Below are 22,832 nucleotides of genomic sequence, written 5' to 3'. Positions count from 1 at the left end.
AGAGAGCTGTAGATATTGTCTATTTGGCCTTTACAAAGGCTGCTGGTACTGTCTCCCCTATAAATGAGATGCTGCTGTACAGGCTGAATGAGCAGAGAGTGAGGGGAATGTAAATGTTCTGAATGGTCAGACCCCAAGGGTGCTGATTAGTGACACAAAGTCCTAATGGCGGCCAGTACATAGTGGTGAACCCTAGCAGTCAGTATTGGGCCAAATCCTCTTTAGCAGCTTCATTAAACATAGAAACATAGAATCATTTGGGTTAGAAAAGACCTCTAGGATCATCAACTCCAACAACAAGCCCAGCATGGCCAAGTCCACCATTAAACCACATCTTGAAGTATACCAGAAGCAACCACTCAATGGGGCAGCCTTTTCTAATGCTTGACAACCATCTTCATGAAAAAAATTTTCCTAGTATCCAATCTAAACCTCCCCTGGTGCAATTTGAGGCCATTTCCTCTCATACTGTAGCACTTGTTACTTAAGAGAAAGGACCAACCTTGCTGCCAAGTAGGTCAGTGGTATCCTGAACTGCACTAAGCAAATCCTAGCTAGGATGTAGAGGAAAGTGATCCTTTCCCTCTGCTCAGCACTAGGCAGGCCTCAGGTGAAGGACTGCGTCCAGCTCTGGACTTCTTAGTATAAGACAGACTGGAGACAGTTCAATCAAGGGCCACAGAGATGATGAAGGGACTGGAGAATCTCTCTAGGAAGGCTGAAAGATCTGGGACTGTTCAGCCTGGAGAAGAGAAGGCTCAAAGGAATCTTCCTAATGTCTATAAATACCAGGAAGGAAGGTGCAAAGAGCAGAGAGCCAGGCTGTCTTCAGTGATGCCTACTGACAGGACGTAACTGAAACACAGAAGTTTCCTTTGGAATATCAGGAAAAACTTTTTTTTGGTAAAGATGACAGCACTGACACAGATTGCCCTGAGAGGTTGTAGAGTCTCCATTCCTGGAGAAGCTCAAAAGCAATTCCTGGGCAACCAGCTCTAGGTGGCTCCTCCTGAGAGGAGGTGTTCAACCAGATCAAAACCTCAACCATTCCATGTGAAGGTTAGAAGTAGAAAATGGACTGTCACACCTCACAGTGCACCTCATTTCTACTCTCCATATAAAAAATGCAAAAATACAAATTCTCTTTTGAAATCATATACTAGCAGTGCCAAGAATAACTCCTGATACATGCCTGTAAGCCCTGGCAGGGAGAATTTTGGGTGCTGCTGGGTGAGAATGTGGAGCTTAAGAATACTTCTCATGCTACCCTTGAGAAACCATCATCATATCTAACACCTTTACAGGTGTAGGAAAGCTAATGGAACTTGGCTAGTATATACTTGAGACATGACCTGAGGGTTGATAAATCAATTCCTACCCGCATAACTCCCAGGAAAAAAATATTTAGATTCAAGGAACTTTATTTTCAAATTATCTACCTGCACCTATGCAGTGACCCTTAATTTTTAATTATATGAGCTACAGCTTATAACATTGTAGGCACTTACTATGTTACCTTTCTAACATTAAAAAACTCACTCCTTCTCAGTTATTAGGAGAAAACTTGTTACCACAGACTTCTATTTGAACTGCTTATGGTACTAATAATTATTCCATTCTCAAAAATCACAAATTGAAACGTCTTCATTTTATGAATACCATACGTAAATTTTTAAGTGGCTCACCTGAGTAACTTGGATTCATACTGTGTTTCTTAAGGCTACAATGAAATACATATGGAAATGTATTTATGTATCCATGAGTATTACTTTAACTACACCAGTCTGTCAAAAATATGCAGGCTGTCTGGTACTTGCTTTTACATTAGAGTATAGTATTTCAAGACCAGTAATACAATAAACAGTGTTCATCTGAGTTGTGTAGCATTACAGTGGTTCTGTTCCAGAAAAAGAAATTAGGTAGTTAATTTTTCAACTAAGACTCAGTTTATTATCTGTAAAGGTTGTGGGTCGCACTCTGTCTTTAACTACCCACAGGTGATTATATCTCCTCTTCCATTTTTCTTTATATTTCAAAACTTAAGTTGATAGCACATACTGTCAGGCTAAAATGGCAATATAAACTATATATACCACCTCTTATGAGTTATGAACATATGCAATAACTAAACATTGTACAAAAGTCATCAGATAAGGGAACTGTGGGGCACGAGCATTAATGAGTTAACCAGAGGCAGAGGAAGCTGGTCTGAGGCTGGGGGCTTGCAAGGAGGAACCCATCTGCTTCTCCAGTACACCCAGCTGAGCTCCCTGTACATGTGAGCACCACCTCAGTGTGAGGGAAAAAACCTCTATGCCCATTAAACTACTCACAGCACTTCACTGAGACATTTCAGTGCTTAATTTACTTAATCCATTTGACACAGAATATTTCATGGCTTTGCACTCTCATGTATGCAGAAAACAGACTATGCAAAGCTCTGTTTAAAATGTCAGTACAAAATAAGTTTATTATAAGAATAATCCTGTACAAGAAAAATGTTGCTTTGTGTTTATTGGGAAGTGGGAGCACAAAGCCTTGGCATGAAGGGGAGGCTGTGCAGCTGTTATGCCATGCAGACAGAAAAAGACACACTTCAGAAGGCAACAAGTGCCTTCTGCTGGCCCACACTGTACAGCTGAGTGCATTTTTCATAACTCCATTGAAGCTAATAAAACTCAGAACACTAGAAATGCAGATTAGAGCCACAGGATGAAAGTGCTACTTACCTTTAGTTTATATGAGATGTGACTACAGTGAGTTTCCAAAAATTAGCGAGTAAATCAGAATATTACTCTTTTTATTTTATTTGTTCTATAGCAAGAAACTGGATTGGTGAAACTTTTCAGCTTAGATTCTTCTAGGCCAAAGCAGTGAGCTATTTATCAAAGTGAACATGAAAATAGTAGAGATATATTGATCTGTCTCAAGGTTTTGACTCTTTTTGCTTTGGTTTTCTCTTTTTTTTTTACAATCCTCCATTAAAGGAACCCTAGTTACTTGCCTTCTTCTTCGGTTTGTCTCCATCAAATATTTCATTGCCTTGCTCCGATGCATTTTTTGATCCTTTTTCAATGCCCGACGTTCTTCTTGTAAATCCTGTTCAAAATGAAACATTAAATCTCTACCCCTAAGACTGTTAAGGACAATAGAAACTGGATGGAACTGCTCATTAAATGATATAATAGCCTGTGTGATTGGCCTTATATAGAGTAGGTCCCATAATTGTATGTTAAAGTTATAACTAACTTTATGCTCACCTAGAAAAAAATGTAATTGCATTTTAATTTTTAAAAAGATTTTGGGAGAGGCTTTGCACTTATCTTTCATGATACCACCAGGTGAAAAATCCCACCTTTATTATGTTCATTTTGTGTAGTTATCCAAACCTGTAACATAAGGATGCAGGTATGACAGGGAAAATGTAAATACTAAGGCCCCCCCACACCCTAAAGGATTAGTTGTTTACACTGAAATTGATTAATATCATTAAGTAAAAGCTCTCGACAGAGCCAGCTCAGCCTAGGCTAGCATCACCCCAGTAATTATTTAAGTAGCACTGTGCAGGCGGGTCTTAAGAGTTTGTGTCAGTAGTTCTTACTACTAAAATTCAAAAAACAAGAACCCACAAGTTAGGATGGAAAACACTATTCCTGGTGGCATAATCTCCTAGAAAAGGGAACACAAGAAAACTCCGAAATTGCTGGAGAAGTCAACTTTCCCACGGTAGTCTAAAACCCGCAATGTACAAGTTTCAATTTGAAGACACCCCTGAGGCGGTCCCTGACTGCGGGGCAAGGCGGAGGCCGGGACATCACCGCCCCGGCCCCGCCGCCGCCCCACACGGTCCCCACGCAGCCCCGCGGCCCCGGCCCCCCTTCGCAGGGCTCGGCCAGCCCGAGGAACGCCCGCCCCGGCGGTCGGGGACCGCCTCAGGAAGGATACGTAGGGACGCTCTGCCGCCCTCCCGCGCGGTCCTGCGGTCCCCCGGCGAGGAGCTGCCCCCGCTCCGCCCCGCCGGCCTTCCCGCCGAGCTCCATGCAGCACCCGGATCAGCGCCGGGCCCACACCGCCGCCAGCGCCGGGCCCCGCCGCGCCGCTCCGCGCCTCCTGCCCGGCCTCGCTCGTAGCAACCGGCGACGCCGCTTCCTTCGCAACGGGGCGGGGCCGCGGTGCGGGGGGAGCGGCGCTGGGGGAGAGCCTTTGGCTGCCGCTGCATTTGCTGCCTTCGAGGCTGGCGCAGGGGACTGGGCGGGCCGGGATCCGCCTCGCCCGGTAGGGCTTCGTCGGTGTCCGTGCCAGGGTGGGAGGCACGCGTGGGAAGCGCTGCGCACTCTCACCGGGAGAGCGGTGCCGGACACCCTGCCAGGGACGGTGCTTGGCTCTCGCTGGGCTTTCCATCCTCTGTAGCGCTGTACGCCGCGGGATGACCTTGAAAGCCCCAAACACACACGGGGTCCGGGTTCTCCTGGGTGAACACCGCGTGCGGGGCTGCTGAGCTCTGCGGGTGCCTCTCAGGCCTGCTGAAGACTTGGAGTTAACCCCATAAACTTTTTTTTTTTTTTTAACCACAGGGTGCAGAAGTAACAACAAAAACAACAACCACTAGAAGATGTTTTGTGCAGTTGATGCACAAAATGATGACTATTATAGAAAAAAGATTAAAAAGTCCATAAATACACTTAGATAAAAAAAAAAGAAAACAAAAACCCCCCAGTTTGTTCTTAAGACTGCAATTTTTTTTTTTTTTTTAAGCAAAGCAGGGTGTGTAGTCTTGGGATCTTGCCCTGCCTTGGATGAGCTGTCAGCAGCAGGCTAAATGCCTTGGTGGTTTCCTGGCGAGACATTTCTTGGCTGATGTATTTGAGCTTAAACCAATTCTTCCTTTTTTTTTTTTTTGTTTTCCCTTTTTTTTCAGTGTGCAGCTGTTCTATGTCTTTGAAGGTAAAAAATAGTACTCTGCATTTGTAAATTACTTTTCTGCACAGACCCTCCCCCATATTTGTAGCACAGTTTGGGAAGCGGGTGTTGCTGTTACCATTTTACAGTCAAGACCAGTGGTGGTCAGGTTGCCAAATGTGTTTAATATTTATAGTATCCCAGTTACTGCCATTGAGAAAATCACCCTAAAATGGAAGTCTTTCACCTCTAGTTCAGAAAATCAACCCCAAATCACCATTTCTTTGCCCTATCTGTTCTGTTATGCTGCAGAAGGGGGAAAAGTGGTTGCCAATTTACCACTTTGTGCTTTCCAACCCCCACTCACATGTAAAATCCCAGTTTGCCTGATAAAATGCACTGTTTCATTATGATGCAATAGAAGGCTTTATCAGGTTGGAGAACTGAGTTACCCAAGCAGAACTGAGGCAGAGCTGGGACACTGCAGAATTTGGGCCCATGTCACATCTTGGAAGACTGAAGGTCATGGTCAACTCATGCCACAGACAGATTTGGAGTTTCCTTAGATTTACTGAAAGTTTTCATCTAATACAGCACAATTTGCAGCTTTACCTTAAAATACCTTCTGAGATTCAGAACTTATTTGTTGTTTATATATATTTATGTCTTCCTCTTGTTTACTTTTTAATTAATTCTTCATAGTCCTCCTTTATGGTTATTGGATAATTTCTCTTCCTGAGTAACCTCACATCATTCAGACTGTGGGACAAGAAGGTGACAAGCTGAGGGCCATGTAATTCAGAAGTGTATGATTATTCTGGGGCAGCAAGAAACCTGATCTTAAGTAGTTACAGAATGGAAGGTCCTGCTCTGGCAGCTGGTTTGAAAGAAGTTTCATAAATTTTACTCTGGGCTGGATACTGACACTCAGGATAAAGATCAACTCTTAAAACTTTGTGGGACGGATTCTGAATTTATTACAAGTCTTATTTGAAGGCTGGAGCATAGCTGTGCTATTTTTCTTTCCTTCTTGTCCCAGTGGAGGATTAATCTGCTGATTTCCTATAGTTTTTCTCCAAGCTGTGTAGGCAACTGCATGGGACAAGTTAATGTTCTGACTATTTTTACCATTCCTGCCTGAAATGTGTCACTCTGCCTATTTATGTACATAGAAAGAGGAAGAAAAACTGTCCTTAATGTGACATATAGAAGGCCATGGAAATCTTTTCACCATTTTCCTGAGACTGAACTAATGATCACAACCTGCATCTTCTTGAGAAAGCATCAACTGATGCACTAATTAAACCCTAGTAAGTCTCATATTGGAAAACTATTATGTACCATGAGGTACTTTAGAAAAAATCAAAAATTTGATTTAGAGAGATACAGAAGAGCCAAAGTGGTTCAGAATTTCACAGGCACTTGAATATACTCCTCTCAGTTACAGGTTCTTAGTATTATTTAGCTATTAATTTTAAAGAAAACATTGGATTGAAAAGTTTATTAATCCTCACTCCCAACAAATGTTAGTTGCTCCCAACAAACCTTGGTAGCAAAAGCTATTTCTAGTGTATTCCAGCTTTAGGCAGATGTAGAGATTAACTGCTCCACTAGAGGTGGAGATTATCAAGCCAAATTTGGAACATTGCCTTCTTGTACCAGTGTTAAGTGCAATTGAACAGTGTATTCTGAAGTTCCTTTAGACAGTGTATTTTCCAGTGGTACATTGGAAGCTGAGGTTTCATTTATTCAGCCAGATCACAAACAATTTAAACTCTCTAATGTGTCTAAATTCTCTAAATATGTTGGACCTTTCTGAACTTTTTTTTTTGCTTAGACTATCAGATCCAGTTTTAAGATACAAAAGTCGTGGAATTGAGTGAAATCTTAAGTGCCTCATAGTTTTAATTAAGCTTCTGTGGACTACATTTAATTTTCTTCTTTTTCATGCCATTATCTTGTACTTTGACTTTTTTTCAGGGATAAAAATCTTAGTACTAAATGATAGTCTCAGTACCTGTGTTACAATGGGTGGGCTACCAGCGAGACCAAAATACTACTATTATTCTCCTGGTAAAAGATTATCTATTTAATACAAAGTATTAATTTAAAATAGTATCTATTCAGTTTTCTATTTTGAAATTACTTTGATGACATATTCCAAAATTGCCTTCACAGCCTGTTCTAGTGCCCTACCACCACAGCAATACAGACTCCTTAATTTTAATGATAAAAAAACTTGGTAAAAATTTGAAAACATCAAGTAATATTAATGTTTTTTTCAAGTAGCCCAGAACACTCATGCCAAATATACACAATGCTCAAAAATAGCATATAAGAAAATCTGTCAGAGTTTATCACAATGAAAATATATGTGTTTGATGTATCATGTAGAGGTGATAAGCAGTAATTTTCCTTCAGGATGCAACTAGTAATATATAAAATCTGCTGTGCAGTTGAAATGTGGTTTATTAAATCCAGGCAGTAAAGGAGTGATGTGTTGGCTGCCCTTTGTGCTGTAGACATTCCCAAATAGTTAGATCAGGCCTTCATAGTGTACAATTCTTTCCACAGAAATTTGAAACCCATCAAAACATTTGCATTTCTTCAAGTAAAAGATGAACCACTACTTTAGGGTAACTTCATTTATTTGTCTTAATATTTTTTTGTTTGGTTTAGGAGAGACTGTCATAAATAATGGCAAACCTTGTTCACCTAAGGTAAGATTTTCTATTACTTTGTTCAGATAAGACAATAAATGTAACTGAATTATTTCTCAGAAAAGTGACAGATGTTTTAAAAATATGGATTGCCTTATTCAGAATAGATATGAAAATACAGAAGAACCAGGTATTTTCAGATAGAGAAAAAGAACTACATTGAAATTGTAGGAATTTAGTATATTAGAACATTTTTGTGTCCTGTATCACAGCTCAGTTGTTATGTCATATTTTTAATCTCATCTGCATGACTTTAAATGCAGAGTAACTGTTGGTTTTGGCAGAGTCAGTTCTTGCTTGAATTGCTGAGATCAGATTTAATTGCTTGTTTCATGTTGGCTTTTGTTAAAGATAAATATTGATTAAAAATATTTGATTAACAGTGTTTAATTGAACATCTGGTGTAGCTGTGATAGCCTTGGAACAAGCCATACATTCAAGTGTTCTATTTATAAATTTCTAGAGATCTGTTTATAACTCTTGCATAATTTTTCTTTATTTATTTTGTGCTTATTTCAAAATTAAAGAAACACATTCTTTTACTTCTCTGTCATTCTCCAGGCATAAAAGGCAATTATACTAGTAATTCAGAAATCTTTTTTTGTAAAATTCCTTTTTTTACAGTTTTCTGTAATTTTTACTTTCACTTTTTAAGAGCAAAAATCAGGGGGAAAAACCTGTTCAGTGCTTGCTGGTGTAGTACCAATTACAGAAAGAGAAAACTGATGCAGGAAAGAAACTATGATGAAGATATATTCAAGTCTAAATGACTTTTGTTTTTCATTAAAATCTTGACATTTCTAAGGATCCTATTTACATTTGAAAACACAATATATGAACATCTTATAAATGATTTGCTGAAATGATTAAATCAAAAAACAAAGCATCACACAAAAATATGTTGCTTAGTCTTTTGACAATGACACATATTTTGGGAATTACTTTTAGTAATTTCTTTAAGCGATGATTCAGAGGCATTCCCTTATTTTATGACATATGGCACCATGGAAGAAAAACTATTAAATATGAAAACATAATTTAAAAATAACAGCAATAGGCATAACTACTTTTAGTAATGCTATTATTGTTATTGTTTCAGATAATTGTTTGCCCATGAATACTGTCCCTTTATTCTTTCCCCTATAAGAGCATTTAAAATATTTTTTTTACTGCTGAATTGGTCTGCAAATCTTCTCATGACTGCCTGTGTGCATAAGTTAAAAACTTATGCAAGTACTTCCTTGATCAGTGTCTAAATAATGAATTTAGGGGTTTTCAAGAGTAAAAGTGCTTTGCTAATGTCTTGTAAATCCAAAAGCCTGCTCCTTTCCAGTGAAAATAAGTTCATTAGCATTTGAGATGTCTGTTGGGTGTGGTGATTCCTAAAATGCAGTACTTGCAAGTACTTGCCTCCCACTTACAGTGCTTACTAGTAGAATACCTCACCACTAATGGTGGTGGTATTTTTTTAATTTGTAGAGATTATTCTTTACCTCTGACACAACTTTTTTCTTGTGAGGTGTGGCTAAGCAGAGAACATCTAATCTGTTTTGGTCTCAGCTCTGTCAATTATTGCTTGATAAAGCCTTTAAAAAACAGGTTTTGAAGGAAGTCCTGTGAAGCAATATACTTCATTTTGACAGACGGAGATATTTTATGTATGCTTTATGTTCAATTTATTTCCCCCTCCATTGTTTGGTATAACAGGACACAAGGAATGTTGGAGCTGTGGAGGAACCACTCCAGGCAGAAGAGAAAAATAAATCTGCAGATATTTCAAAACAAAAAGAACAATGCCTTGTACCATGTGATGCTCAAGCTAAAATTTTACGAGGGGACAAACATTACATGTGCAGTATGTATTCATAAAGAATACTTTCAGTGATGAGCTGGGCAGTGCCGTGCTATGCAATCCTCTCCTCTGCTATGCTATGCTGTGCAAATTTATTTTTTAATCTTCTTGAGCACACGTGACAGCCTTGGGACCCTGCTGCACAAACTGTGCTTTGTCCAGAAAATCTGGGGGACCCTGTTTTAGGGATGCAGCTGGTGTGACAAAGTATAATTGGTGAAGACAGGCAAGTCCAAGCAGCCCCACAACCCACCTAGTTCTGTTATGCTCTGAACGTCAGTCTCACTCAATTAGAGAAGAAGAGGAGGATGTCTGTTGCTCATTTAAACATCATATCTGGGTGTGGGGGTGTAAGTGGGAGGTAATTAATTAATTAGTCAGTTACATGGGAGTAAATGTGTACTTCACCTTACTTTTATGGAGGCTTACACAGGATATCCTCTATGCAGTATCTTGACAAACTACACAACAAGCTATACAACCAGCCTCTGAAAATAATTGTGCAAATTCTTGGTTTTCACATATGATTTCAAAATATATATTAATTATATGCCATTATGATGCTGATCATGATTTTTAGCATCAGGGCAAAAAACAGGAGTAGTACAATGAATGAGCAAATGTAAGGTGACAAAAAACCTTATATGTATCTGTCTTTTATCATATGCATTTATATTTATGTGATATCCATTAACTGGTTGTCCAGTTTACCCAAGGATAAGATTATCTATTTTTCAAAACATGAGAAGATCCATCACTTTGTAAGACGTCTGTACTACAATCAGAAAGGCCAGAAGTGCATAATGGCATATCATTAATAATATTTATTTTGAAATCATATGTGAAAACCAGGAATTTGCACAATTATTTTCAGAGACTAATTGTATATAATACATAATTTAGTATAAAGAAGATTTTAGCACCTTTGGCTTTATTCTGTGGTCTCTGTATTACTTTCATTTCACTTTTAGGTGCTGTAAGGTAAAACACCTTCAGTATTCACTTAGATGTCATAAGTGTCATAAATAAGTATGTTGTCATTTAGTCAAGAATATTTCTAGAGTTATGAAAACAAAGTGGATGAACATATTTCTTTCTGAAGGAAATTTGCAGAACTCTCTTGCTGAATATGCCAGAAGTACAAAAAAACTGGTAAGAGACATGATGGATGATCAACAGTCTTCACTGGATTACCTTTCTAATCAGGTACTTTTTTTCTTTATTATAAAGATTTGTATATGTTATTTTTCACAACAGGTGTTGTCTTTCTGAGGAAAAATAGGGCTCATTAAACCATGAAAATGTCATTAAACCAGCTGGATTAGAGTGTCTTATCGCCTAGTAGGGTGTGAGTTCCATTTCTATGAGGAGTGGTAAGCACCCCACTTCACAACTTAGTGTCATACATTGCAGTAGAGAAAGTGGAGGACCATTCCTTCACATTGGTACAAATTACTACACATCACAAAAATTAACTTCAGATTATGTTTATTAGGAGTCAGAAAAAAAATCTTTAGAAGGTAAAATTTCTCATCGCAACTTAATTAAAGATCTTTTATTTGAATTTGCAGGTAAATGAACTTATGAACAAAATCATTCTTTTGAACACAGTAATTTTGAGAAAACATCTGGATCCACTTCCTTATAAAGCAGTTCAATCTCATGGTAAGTATTTTTCAAATGTAGTTTTGACACCTTCCCTTTTTATCTTTGTATCTTCAAAAGGAGCTAATTAAAGGAAAGGTAAGCAATTGTACATTGACATTTATCCTGTGTTAGTAACATATAAACTCTGGAAAATTAATAAACTGTTTAAAAGTGTTATACTGCTTTAAGTAATTTGCAACTGACACCTCTGGGCATCCTGTTTAGCATGCTGATTTTTGTGTAAAATACAAAGTATGATTATTAGCTAGTAAGTGATCTGAAGCAGCTGAATGGTACATTCTTTTGCAATGAAATAAGGTGTGCTCTACATCTGCAGTATCCTTCTTCAAATGGAATGTTTTTCATGTATACTTTAAGATGGAAAGGCTTTTACAAGTATAAATATAAATATGTGTAGGAAAAAGACTTAATTTCTCAGATAATATGTCTTTTTCACAGTCCAGGTGTTATAAATAAAATGAAAATAATAATCTGTAAATGGACCCAGATACATAATCTTTAGTTTCATATAGGTATGTATCATATCTATTAAGATTAGAAAGAACTTTGTCAATACAGCGTCATTTGTACTTAGAAGCTCAATGGTGTTTAGAGAATTTTATTTTACAAGATAAACTCATGACAAAGCATGATTTTAAAGTTTGCATGAGAAGAAAATTATATTTTAAATAATTCATGCCACCAAGAAAAGTAATATTCCTGTATTAATCTGTATTTTTTTAAAACATATTTTGCTCATGAACTTCCTTGTGTACCTTTTTCCTCTAGGTTTGGACTGCACTCATATTAAAGATACTGTTGGTTCAGTTTCAAAGACTCCAAGTGGTCTGTACATTATCCATCCAGAAGGATCAAATTATCCTTTTGAGGTAATAAATTTATTATTATAGTAATAATTTGCTTGATAATATACGTTTAGAATATTTTAATAGACTGAAAGTGTTTTCCATGACAATTCCTCAACAGATGAATGAAAAATAGATTAAATCATCTGCACATGTCTGCTTTTACTATAATTTTGACAAGTGCTTATTTTCTACAAAGAAATTTAATCTGTCATAAGAGCCCATAGTCAGTTTTTATATGCAGTGAAAAATACCAAAGGTGAAAACCCAAGGTGTTTTCCAGCACCTCTTTTGGATATGGAGAAGAGCTGTTCTTTTCTGTTTTCGAGATGGAAAACTGAATATCAATTGCCTGATCCATTTGGCTTTTAAGACAGGACTTTTAGATTTTGAGTGATTCTGCTCTATAACATTCCCTTCCCTTGTGATGGGACTCCGCAGTCAGTCATCCAAGTGTAGGGGCAGATGTGCCTTGGTTTGAGGAGTAGAAACCTTGTCTGAGTATCATTATAATCCAGTCTTGAGGCACAGAGGCATCTAAAATTGTTGTTTTCCTATCCAGTTTGCAGGATTTATATTCCTAAAACAAGGATATATATCCCTAAAACAAACTGCAGCAATCATGCTTCCTATCACTGCCTGCACTTTATGTAGTTGCTCAGATTAATAGTGCTCATCTAGAAGAATGGAATTTTGGGTTTATTTCCTCAGACTCAGAATATTAAGATCTTTGCAAACACAAGGAATATTTTGTTTTATGTGTTTATTTCCATTTCAGGCTGTTTTATTTAGAGAAGGCCTTATGCATAGTGGAAAGGTACATATGGTACTTTCAAACCTTCAACTTTGCCATACAGGTTGAGGTCACTATTTTTTGAAGAAAAAACAAGGAATTTAAGCCAACTAAAAACTAGCAAAGTGTGATATCTATTTTCATAGTGTTCCTTTTATATGCAACAAAGGAAGGATGAATCCCTTTATCTCTAGCCAAGTGGAGCCCTTCAAAATGCTACAAAAAGGAGCTTAAACTGGTTAAGAAAAGGTTTCAGAATTATGCTGGCATCTCAAAAGAAAAAATGAACTTGATTCTGCTCCTTTGATATAAAAACCTGTCATTCTCTCCATACGATGCAGTGAGCTCAGGAAAATTATTTGTAACTCATGAGTAAGGCCCTTCCATGTAAAAGAAAGGCAAAGACGTTGCAGTGTTCACAGAAAAACCATATTTGTAGTATGAGCAAAATGCAACTATAGCAAAAATTGCATCAGTTTCAGAATTTCTTCTGGATTGAAGGTGATTCCAGAAATAGAAAAGAAAAACCATAGCAGTTTAATTAAAAGAACAAGATAACAAGAACTAATGAGAAGAATGTTTGCAGTCATGAGTGTCTCATTTCTTGTCTGGTAAATGTTACACAGAACTTGAAAGACAGTGCCAAAAAGCTCTCAGAGAAAAAATTTCTAAAATATGTGTTCCGTAAAGAATGGTATTTTAAGGGAAACTATTTAATGTGAATTCTTTCATGTGTTGAAGCATAAAAGGAGTACAAGAGAAATGGTAGATAGACAAAAATATCAAGACATTTGAATATAAGCAAGAAATTATAAAGCATCTTTTAGAGGCTATTAGCCAAGACTTCTAAATGTTCAGCAGACCAGCAAAATAAGAAAAAATACAGAGGTAGAAAACCATAGTAAGAAACTAGAAAATGGGAAACAAACCCAACATGAAACAATTTATATCAATGAGGACCTTTTGCAGCAATAAAATGTCTTTTTATGCAATGGAACCTAAATGAAAATGTGTTAAGAATACTATGCATTAAGATATCAGTTAAATGAAAACTATTTGGAAAATGTGATCCCATTCTTATTTTTCATGTTTGATACCTCATGTGTCCAAAAGTGAGTATAGATTTTTGTGCTTAACTTGGGCTAGTTGAACTCCATATTCCAGGAGCAAGAAGGATACCTAGCTTTTGTGGTAGTGGCAGGTTTCTGTCACCTCAGAAAGTTACTCTCAAATAGGCTTTTTCCTGAGCATTTATATGAGGTGATTAAAACCAATTTGACTTTTGGAAAAAATGAACCATGACCAATTCCTGATACATTTTTCAATCGGTAAATTTAGATCAATGATATTTCTCAGTTGGATCAGACAAACTAAACAGTTGTTTAGAACATACCTCTTATACAGACTGCAGGTGGAAAGGGAAGAAATATTCAGTAGAAGTGTCCTCCTTCTCATTTAATTTAGGTTGTACGTGGCACAATCATGCCCTTCATACCTTTCATGATATGAGATAGAGCAAACTGTAAAGCAGATTAACTGTTACAAGGCTTTACAATTGCAACATTTCCATAAGGGATTAAGAAAACTACACAGCCATAACTATATTTTTCTGTATCTATCTAATATTTTTATTTAGCTGGTGTATGTATTGGCGCTGTATCTAACTGGCTGATAACTTCTCATGTAGAACCATATCTGTTCCTTCTGTGAATTATCAACAGTCACACTGATTTATATTGAACCAAAATTTGATGTTATGACCAAGTGCGCTCCTCATAGTATTTCTGACTCATAATTAGAGGAGTAGTCAAGCATGCAATTATCTTCTCAAGACAGTGGATGAGGCAATGGTATTACTTTGAATGAGGTTTAGGTATTTTCATCTAAATAGTCATTTTGGAATCTTCTGTATTTCTTTTTATTCCAGTTCTATCCTCCTTGGGTGACTGAAATAAGCATGTGATTCTCCAGGGAATAAAGGTCACAATTATTTTTTCATGCACAAAAACCTTAGTATGATTCATTTAGTATTTGTTTTGCAAGGATGGCCTGAAGTATCTAACTTGAAGATCCAAGATCCCTCAGGCTCTATTAGATCAAATTGCACCTCTGTCCTGTTGCTTTCTTGTCATTCATTGAGAAGACATTGTTAAATCACAGACACTCTAACTATGATGTTGTTTTCTTGCTAAGGAACAAGCCTGGTTTCCTGAAGAATATCTGGCTACTACAGGCAATGGAGGTGCAACATATAATGTTCAGTCTGCCACAAATTTTTTTGAGGGTTAAACTGACTTACATCTAGTTTCACTTTTATCAGCTGGCTAAGACTGCAAATCTCTCTTTTCTGAAACATGTTTCATTTTGTACATTTCCTGTAATGTCAAAAAAATTCTTACTTTACTCCATCACTCGTGCATCGGCTTAGTGTTATCACAGCCAACATTATGTTCTGAATTTACTTTTGTTAGCACAAGAAGCTTACTGGCTCACTACCTATAACCATTTTCCAGGTTAATTCTCCTGATATTCATCACCTTTGGAGATAAAAATGAGCCCCTGTTTTCAAACACTAATTATGGATACGATCCCTTAGAACTGCATTGAATAGCTTAGATATTGCAGTGTATAAATGTGCAATATGATCTTTCTAAATTAGATTTCCAGACTTTATAATCCCAGTTAGAACTGATCAAGATTTGGCACCATGGATATACTTAGTAAAGTCAATTACAAATCTTACGTTAGATGGGCTGAGGAGAAAATGCGCCACATAATGTGATATTCCAAAGTAGAGCAGATGGCAGCTGGACCACTGCCATTTGACATACTGCTGGGCACAAATTTTAGGAAAGACTCATAAAGACTCATAAATTTGAGAGCTGATCTTATGTATTCAGTGGTACTGCTTAGTTGCAGGCAGTTATATGTTCACATTGGGACTTCCCTGGATGAGGGCCACTTCTTATGTAGAGGTTTTTGGTGCTGCAAATTATTGTTGTAGGCTGGGTTATTGCTATCACTGTTTTCCATTTCCTCACCCTTATTAAAGGCTCTAAATTTCCCAGGCACCACAAACACAGTATTCTCTGGAAGAAGGCACGGTGGTGACAGAGAACATATAAGAAGTTGTGTTTATTTTGCTTTGCTGAAATAAAAGTTTATTCAGTGTTGCTACCTGTATCAATGATATGTTGCCTGATTAATGCCCGACATTGCAAGTTGCTTCCCTTTCATGCTGGATATGTTACAGTGACATTTATCAAAACTTATTTATTATTACTGTTATGAGCAGACTATTACACACAGCAGTTTCTACTGGTTGAAGAAATATCCAAATCAAACAGTTCAACAAGAACATATAAGAAAATACTGCAGCTTCATTTTTTTATTTTCTTAGAGCTTTTTTAAAGAAATTTGAAAAATATGTTACTTAGCAAAACTCTGAATAGTCTGCCTTTATTTAATTAAAATGTGTTTTTAATAAAAGCTGCTTCAAGAATGCTTAATCATGCCTATGTTTATTTTAGGTTTTGTGTGACATGGATTTTCGAGGAGGAGGATGGACTGTGGTTCAGAAAAGAACTGATGGAATCGTTCAGTTTCAGAGAACATGGTCTGAATATCTGGATGGGTTTGGTGACCTCACTGGTATTAATTTTAAATACTCTAAAGTCCTTTGGATGCCACATTTCTCCTGCTTTTATGTGAGCTACATTCCACTAAATTGAGTGGTCGTTTTAGCAGTATGAAATTCTTGTTTCTTAAAAGTCTTGTTTTTACTTAAGGTTTTTTTAAATCAAATCTATTGTGTGAACTTCCCAATAATGACTATTACCCCACTAGAGTCTTTAGTTATTGCAGTCTTACAAGAGTGTTTAAAATATTATATTTTCTGCTTGAAATAATAGATTATATTTCCTCTCTTTTCAGATTAAAAAAAAAAAAAAGCCTTTATTGGTTTGAATCACTCATTTTCTTAGAGCAGAGAAAAATCAATAATATTTCACCATAGGGCATGCAAAGTTATTAACAATGGAAATATTTCAGTAGCTTATACCAACACAACTGTGATATTAATCTTTTATTGTTACCTTTAATCCCGCCAGTCTAAAGCCATTTGCTTTTTCAGAAGTTTATCTGGGATTGCAATGAAAGCATGCAGCTTTTCTGTACAAAGAAGTGCAGCTCATATGAGGCTACAAGTGTGATTTATGGAGGCAGCAAATCTTGAGAACAGGGCTCAAATTTTGAGAATAGGGTTTGCTTTTTTTTTTTTTTTGCATTTCATAGAACGCTAACATTTATAATTTCTCAGTACTGCCCTTAGGAGTGCTACTGAGTTCTGTTCATGCAAGTGGATCTTTAGCACATCCAGTTTTTGTGGTCTTCTAAGATGTATTGCAGATGAATATTTGAAATCTATCATCTGGACAATTTTCTAAAAAATATCACAGAGAAAAAAACCATGATGCACACATGGGTTTTCTTAGGGATTTCCTAAGGAAATAGGAAGATTACTCTGTTCCTTCATTAGTCTTTCAAAGGAATATAAGCATATCATGCAACTTATTACATTTGGTTCAGGAAGGAAAGTAAAAAAAACAGGAACAATCACTTTTTCTTGTACAGTTTCCATTTCTAGACTATATATTATATTTCTCTTCAAGGAGAATTTTGGCTTGGACTGAGGAAGATTTTTGACATTGTAAATCAAAAGGCCACTCATTTCAGTCTTTATGTGGATTTGGAATCAGAAAATGACAAGCATGCCTATGCATCATATGATGGATTTTGGATAGAGGATGAATCATGTTATTTTAAGATCCATTTGGGGCATTATTCAGGAAATGCTGGTAAGAACTTCCTTCTTTGAAGTATTTAAAGGTACTTATTCCCTTTCTTAATATGAAAAAAAATGCATCCAAAAGAGTAATAATTAACTGCAAAATTTTATTTCTAATGTGTTTTTCTCTGGTATATAATGAACATTTATGCAGATAAATTTTTAATTATATGGTGATCTGTTATGCCTGTAATAAAAAAAAAATAAAAGAAAGTTGAATGGGATATATATAAAATTAAATAAGGGATTTATTTGGTGTTAGTGTTTATTTACCTAATGGTTCCATTATTTAGATGCCCATTATCTCATGACAGATGTTATTGGCAGTCTTCCTGATGATGCTATGGATAATTCAGAAGTGCCCAGATAGCCATGTGCAAAGGGTAGAGAAAGAAACAGTGGAACAAAGCTGTTGCACAGTGTGCAATAGTTGCTGAGTGATACATAGACACAAATTTAATCCAGACCTCCCTTAGTAGCATAAATACACTAAACGTGCAAAGATTTGCATTAAGCATTGCATCATGTCTTACTGCTTTTTTCCACGTTATGCAAGAATGGTCCTTATCATCAATGAAATAATTACTCTCTAATGGTGTAAAATGTATTTGTGAAAAATGCTATTTCTTCAGTAAGTTCTTTAGTAAGACAACAGAGACAGTAATAACTGACCTTTGTGTTTTAACAATTCCATCGTGCTTCATGACTCACTCTGGGGCTTTGGGCATGTTACTGGAAAATCTGAAGTTACAACCCTTTTTGTTTACTTTTATCTCTTCTTCCTCTGTCTTTGAGGACAGAAGCCTTTACCTTCATAGCCAGCATTCATAGCTAAAAGGAAGGAAAATACAAAGACATTTCATTGAATTTTAACTTCTTCCATATTTCTCAGTATTTTATTCTTTTTTTCCCTGTGTACTTAGCACTTTTGCAGCTCATTAGCTGGTGCTCTTGAACCGCTTTTGAAGAATTCTATTTTTTAATAAATTCAGAGGAAAACTTTGCACAGTGTGCATCAAGTAAGAAGCATTTCTCTGTAATTAACTTTTTTACCATTCTGTTTATCTGTTGTACTTAGGTGATGCATTTAGAGGATATAGAAGAGAAGATAACCAAAATTCCATGCCTTTCAGCACTTTTGATGTTGATAATGATGGATGCAGACCAATGTGCACTATTAAAGGACAGCCAGTAAAGAGCTGCAGTAACTTCAGTGATAACACTGGATGGTGGTTCAACAGGTGTGGCCTTGCAAATCTGAATGGTGTTCATCGCTACAGAGGTAGATTCCTTGCAACTGGCATTCACTGGGATACATGGACAATGAACAAAAAACCAGTCAAAATTAAATCAGTCTCAATGAAAATTCGGAGAACCAATTATCCATATTTCCTTTAACATCTGAAAATAGAAATATATCTCTCTTTGCAATTAGGTGGGATGATGTATCACTACAATCATAAATACCTTTCATCTTCACTTGAACAGTTCAGTCTTAAAAATGTGTTACATATTTCTATATTGTAATATAGTTACTAGTTAGTTAGTTATTTCTATATTGTAATATAGTTACTAATTTTTATTATGAAATGTCAGCATTTATAGTGTTCCAGCTTGAGAAAGATCCTAAGAAGAACTGGGTTTTCAGAAAAAGGATTAAGATGAGTGTTTGTCAGTTTTTATTCAACTGCCTCTTAAAAAATTTCAGAACCAGCAGAAAAAAAAATATAAAAAGAAGTGTAATGCTGACTTTTGAAGTACTCTTTTACTCTTTCTATACTCTCCATATCTTAATTGGCAAGAAGTTTTAGCAAATTTTATTAAAAAACCCCCATGTACCTGCCATTTTTATTGTAATATTTTGGAAAAATACTTCATCTTAAGTTAAATTTCCAGCATCAGCTTTTCTTTCTATATTCCTTATCAGAAAAGATAACAATTGTTTCAATGTATAAATAAGGTTTTGTATACCATAAGGGCCTGATTTTATACAAGTAAAGTTGATAGTGACATTCAAGAACTATGACCAATTTTGTATTTCATTTTCATAGTCAATGTATTTCATAATACAATTTTGACTCTACCATTGTCTACTTCACAACTGACTAAAAATTAAAACTTTATTTCAAAGAAAACTTCTATCTTTTCATATAACCTGTGCAGTTTTAATTTTTGGATATATGAGCCTGATCTTATGTTTTTCATTCTTAGTGGCTTTCACTTTGTGAATGATCATTTGCTAATGAATAAAACCAACTTAAGTTGTGTAAACACATTTAAAACTAAGAAGTCTTTGAATTTCTGTCAGTAAAAATAGAAAAATATCAATAAAAATGTGAATATTGTCATTATAGTGTTTCTGGAACCTAGCATCAAATCTGTAGCAGTTAGGCATGGTATTTCTCATCTTTGCTTCAGTTTCAGCAGACCAGCTCTGTAATATCACGTGGAATGAAAATAGTTAAAAACTCCATGAATTTCCTCTTTGCTGTTTTTTATTTTATCCATTTTTATTTTATTTTATCATTAATACAGTGAGCAGAAACCATCATCAATTCGGAATCACCACGATTTAGGACTTCTTCCCAAACATTTATGTAGCCATAGAAGGAAACAAAGCTTTTCATAGGGTATGTTACAAGGTTAAGGGGGAGAAAAGATTCCTCTTTTGTGTAATTTGACTAGCCTTTAACAGCTGGAGGTAAAAAGTTGCTAAAAGCAGAAGGTTTCCTCTCTGCTAGAGAGAAACTGAGGACTGTCCTTATGAGGAGGCTAACAGGAGAACCATGGTAGGAAGTAGCTTGAGGAAAAATACCACAGGCCTTGTAGAGGCATTGTGAGAAAGGGTATAGGTCCTGCTCTTAGGGGAGACTGAATTCTCTGAACTCAGTGAGGGTTTGTTTTTGTCAGACCCTGAAGTATTTGAAATTAAAGGTGAAGAGATTGTCTGCACATCCTCTTCAGCCTGCCCTCACACCACCCTTATCAGGAATGTAACTGCTTTTAAACAGCAGCCTGGACCAGCAGACTTATAAAGGCAGAGGCTTAAATGAAAGAGCTTCTGCACTAAGATTAACAAGCACTGGAGCAGTATTAACTCTGGCTGCCAGTCTGGTTGTTGTCACTGTATTAGGGCTCCTGTGTCAGAAAGAGTCCTCAGCATGTGGCACAAGAATCCTACTGGAGAATGCCAGTGAGTAAATTTCATGGAAGTGTAATGGCTTTAATGAAAGCCTCAGATTTGATAGTGTGGCCTCTGTTCTGACAACCAGATCTGAGCCTGTGAGCAGGAATCTAAGTAGGTGTTTTGGATGAATATAGCTATATTCTACTGACACCCTGAGGCTGCTTTTGGTTTAATTAGAATTCCTGCTTAAAAATGGAGGCAGCAAATGAAGATTGCAGACTTGTGCTGGCAGGTATTGCCACATTTACTTATGAGGTTTAATCTCACCATTGGCAGCATTGGCTAGATTAGCTGGCAGCAACAAATCTTAAAGGAGATGGACCTGAAAAGATAATTAAATAATAATTCTTGCAAATAGACATTGTTCTAAAATGTAGAGTATGCCTAGAAAGTCAGAGTGCTAGAGATTAGTTGACAGCTTCCTGCTGCATATCTGAAGTACAGCAATGAAAATTGCTGTATTTTCTATGTGATGGATGGCTATTGTCTTCAAAGGTTCATTCCATTTCTTCCCTAGTAACAAAAAAAAAAAAAAAAAAAAAAAAAAAGGGAAAATAATTTTTTTAGTTAAACACAGAGAATTTTCAAGGACATTAAACTGTTTCCAGGGGCCTATGTTTCATATTTGCAGCTGGTGGCTCCCAACTGTCATGAGATAGCATAAGATTTGTGGGGCCTTTTTTGGGACTGATAATCAGTGGGTTATTTCCCAAACAGTCTTGTTTCAACAATAATTTAAGGGAACGTGTAGCATATTAAGAGAAACCAATTGAGTGTTTCAAATAAAGAGTACCTTGGTTTAACTGCACTTAATATCTACTCCAGGAACAATACTTCAAACTATGAGAAGTTGCCATTTAAAGACATGTAATCTCTGATGCTACAAAACTGCACTTCTTTTGTGTTCTTTTTCCAGTAGTATGTCTTCAATTTGTAAATCACAGTTTGGTGGATTCAAATTGTTTGGTTATTTGACCATTCTGTTCACAAGAAACCTTTCTGGTGACTTTAATTTGTTTTGCTTGTCTCCCTCTGAAGTATGCCTTGTATTGTCCCATTGCCAAACCAGAAGCCATCAGAGACAATCCCTAGGCATGGGATTTGTGGGATTTCTGTTGGACTGGCTGTATAGAGAATTTAATATATTTACAGAAGGGGTACTGGAAACCTGCACACCTATTTCCAAGTTGGGTATGGATCTGCCAGGTGTTCTGATCTGTAAACACAGGATGCACTTCATTTAGCAGCTCATTGTAAAATGAGTTAAAATTGAGGAGAGAAAGGCATCTATGGCTTTCAGTGGACACAGATTTTGCTGACATGTTTTATATTCATCAACCAGAAATTGTTACTTTACAACATGCTCTAATGAATATTTCTTTTACAGAACAGTGCAAATTTTACTGTACTATTCAGAATTGTACAAAGATATAATACAAGTATAGAAGGGAAGGGTCCTTTACTTACAGAAAGCTTTTTTGCTCCATCATTTCAATTTTTAGCTGTGCGTGTGTCTGTGTGTAGAACTCACTTGTGAGCAAACCCAGGTATGTATTTCCAGTGCACTTCTCCATGAGACAGAAGGCTGCTAATACCCGTATCAAAGGGGCTCACAACCATATATTTTCCATGTGTTATCCTTCCTTGCCTCCACTTTTCCCCAAGCTCATCTGATCCAACAGTTTTGGGTTTTGTGCTTGTGGCAGGCTGTCCTTGGCAGGGAGCTCACAGGCGAGGCTGACTAACAAAAACAAGCCTTTAGAAGCAAAAACCAGGCTCATCTTTGAGTCCAGTAAAGCTTTGTTATAAAAACCATTCAAAACTGAGAGCGTTTTTCCAGGTCTCTCGTCCTCTGCCAAGGGTCTGAATCCCACGAGGTTCCAAACCCGGCGGGGCTCGCGGTGCAGCCCGTCGGCTCGGGGCAGCCGCTAGGGGGCGCCAAAGCCCCTCCCCTCCCCTCCCCTCCCCTCCCCTCCCCTCCCCTCCCCTCCCCTCCCCTCCCCTCCCCTCCCCTCCCCTCCC

The 22,832-nt window shown here is 36.9% G+C and overlaps 2 protein-coding genes across 2 annotated transcripts in view; one reads left to right on the top strand and one right to left on the bottom strand.

Annotated features, from left to right (window-relative positions):
* The window catches only part of CEP126 (centrosomal protein 126), a 34,650-nt gene extending 30,513 nt beyond the window's left edge, over positions 1-4,137 (bottom strand). Inside the window, exons 1-2 of the mRNA XM_059838605.1 lie at positions 3,946-4,137; positions 3,005-3,130 (exon numbers count right to left, since the gene is read on the bottom strand). Coding sequence (XP_059694588.1) covers positions 3,005-3,130; positions 3,946-4,040 — 221 coding nt within the window. The 5' untranslated portion in view covers positions 4,041-4,137. The remainder of the gene's footprint in view (positions 1-3,004; positions 3,131-3,945) is intronic.
* Positions 4,138-7,330: 3,193 nt separating this feature from the next.
* ANGPTL5 (angiopoietin like 5) lies at positions 7,331-20,094 on the top strand. The gene is made up of 8 exons (XM_059840363.1): positions 7,331-7,619; positions 9,327-9,474; positions 10,574-10,677; positions 11,043-11,136; positions 11,908-12,008; positions 16,308-16,428; positions 17,448-17,633; positions 18,702-20,094. The coding sequence occupies exons 1-8, from the start codon at positions 7,518-7,520 to the stop codon at positions 19,019-19,021; spliced, it is 1,176 nt and encodes a 391-aa protein (XP_059696346.1). The 5' UTR covers positions 7,331-7,517; the 3' UTR covers positions 19,022-20,094.
* The last annotated feature ends 2,738 nt before the right edge of the window (positions 20,095-22,832 follow it).

The sequence above is a fragment of the Haemorhous mexicanus genome, chromosome 2 (genome assembly GCF_027477595.1).
Source record: "Haemorhous mexicanus isolate bHaeMex1 chromosome 2, bHaeMex1.pri, whole genome shotgun sequence".
NCBI classification, from domain to species: domain Eukaryota; kingdom Metazoa; phylum Chordata; class Aves; order Passeriformes; family Fringillidae; genus Haemorhous; species Haemorhous mexicanus.
Note: the sequence above shows the minus strand (reverse complement) of the source record. Positions and strands in the feature narration are given on the sequence as shown.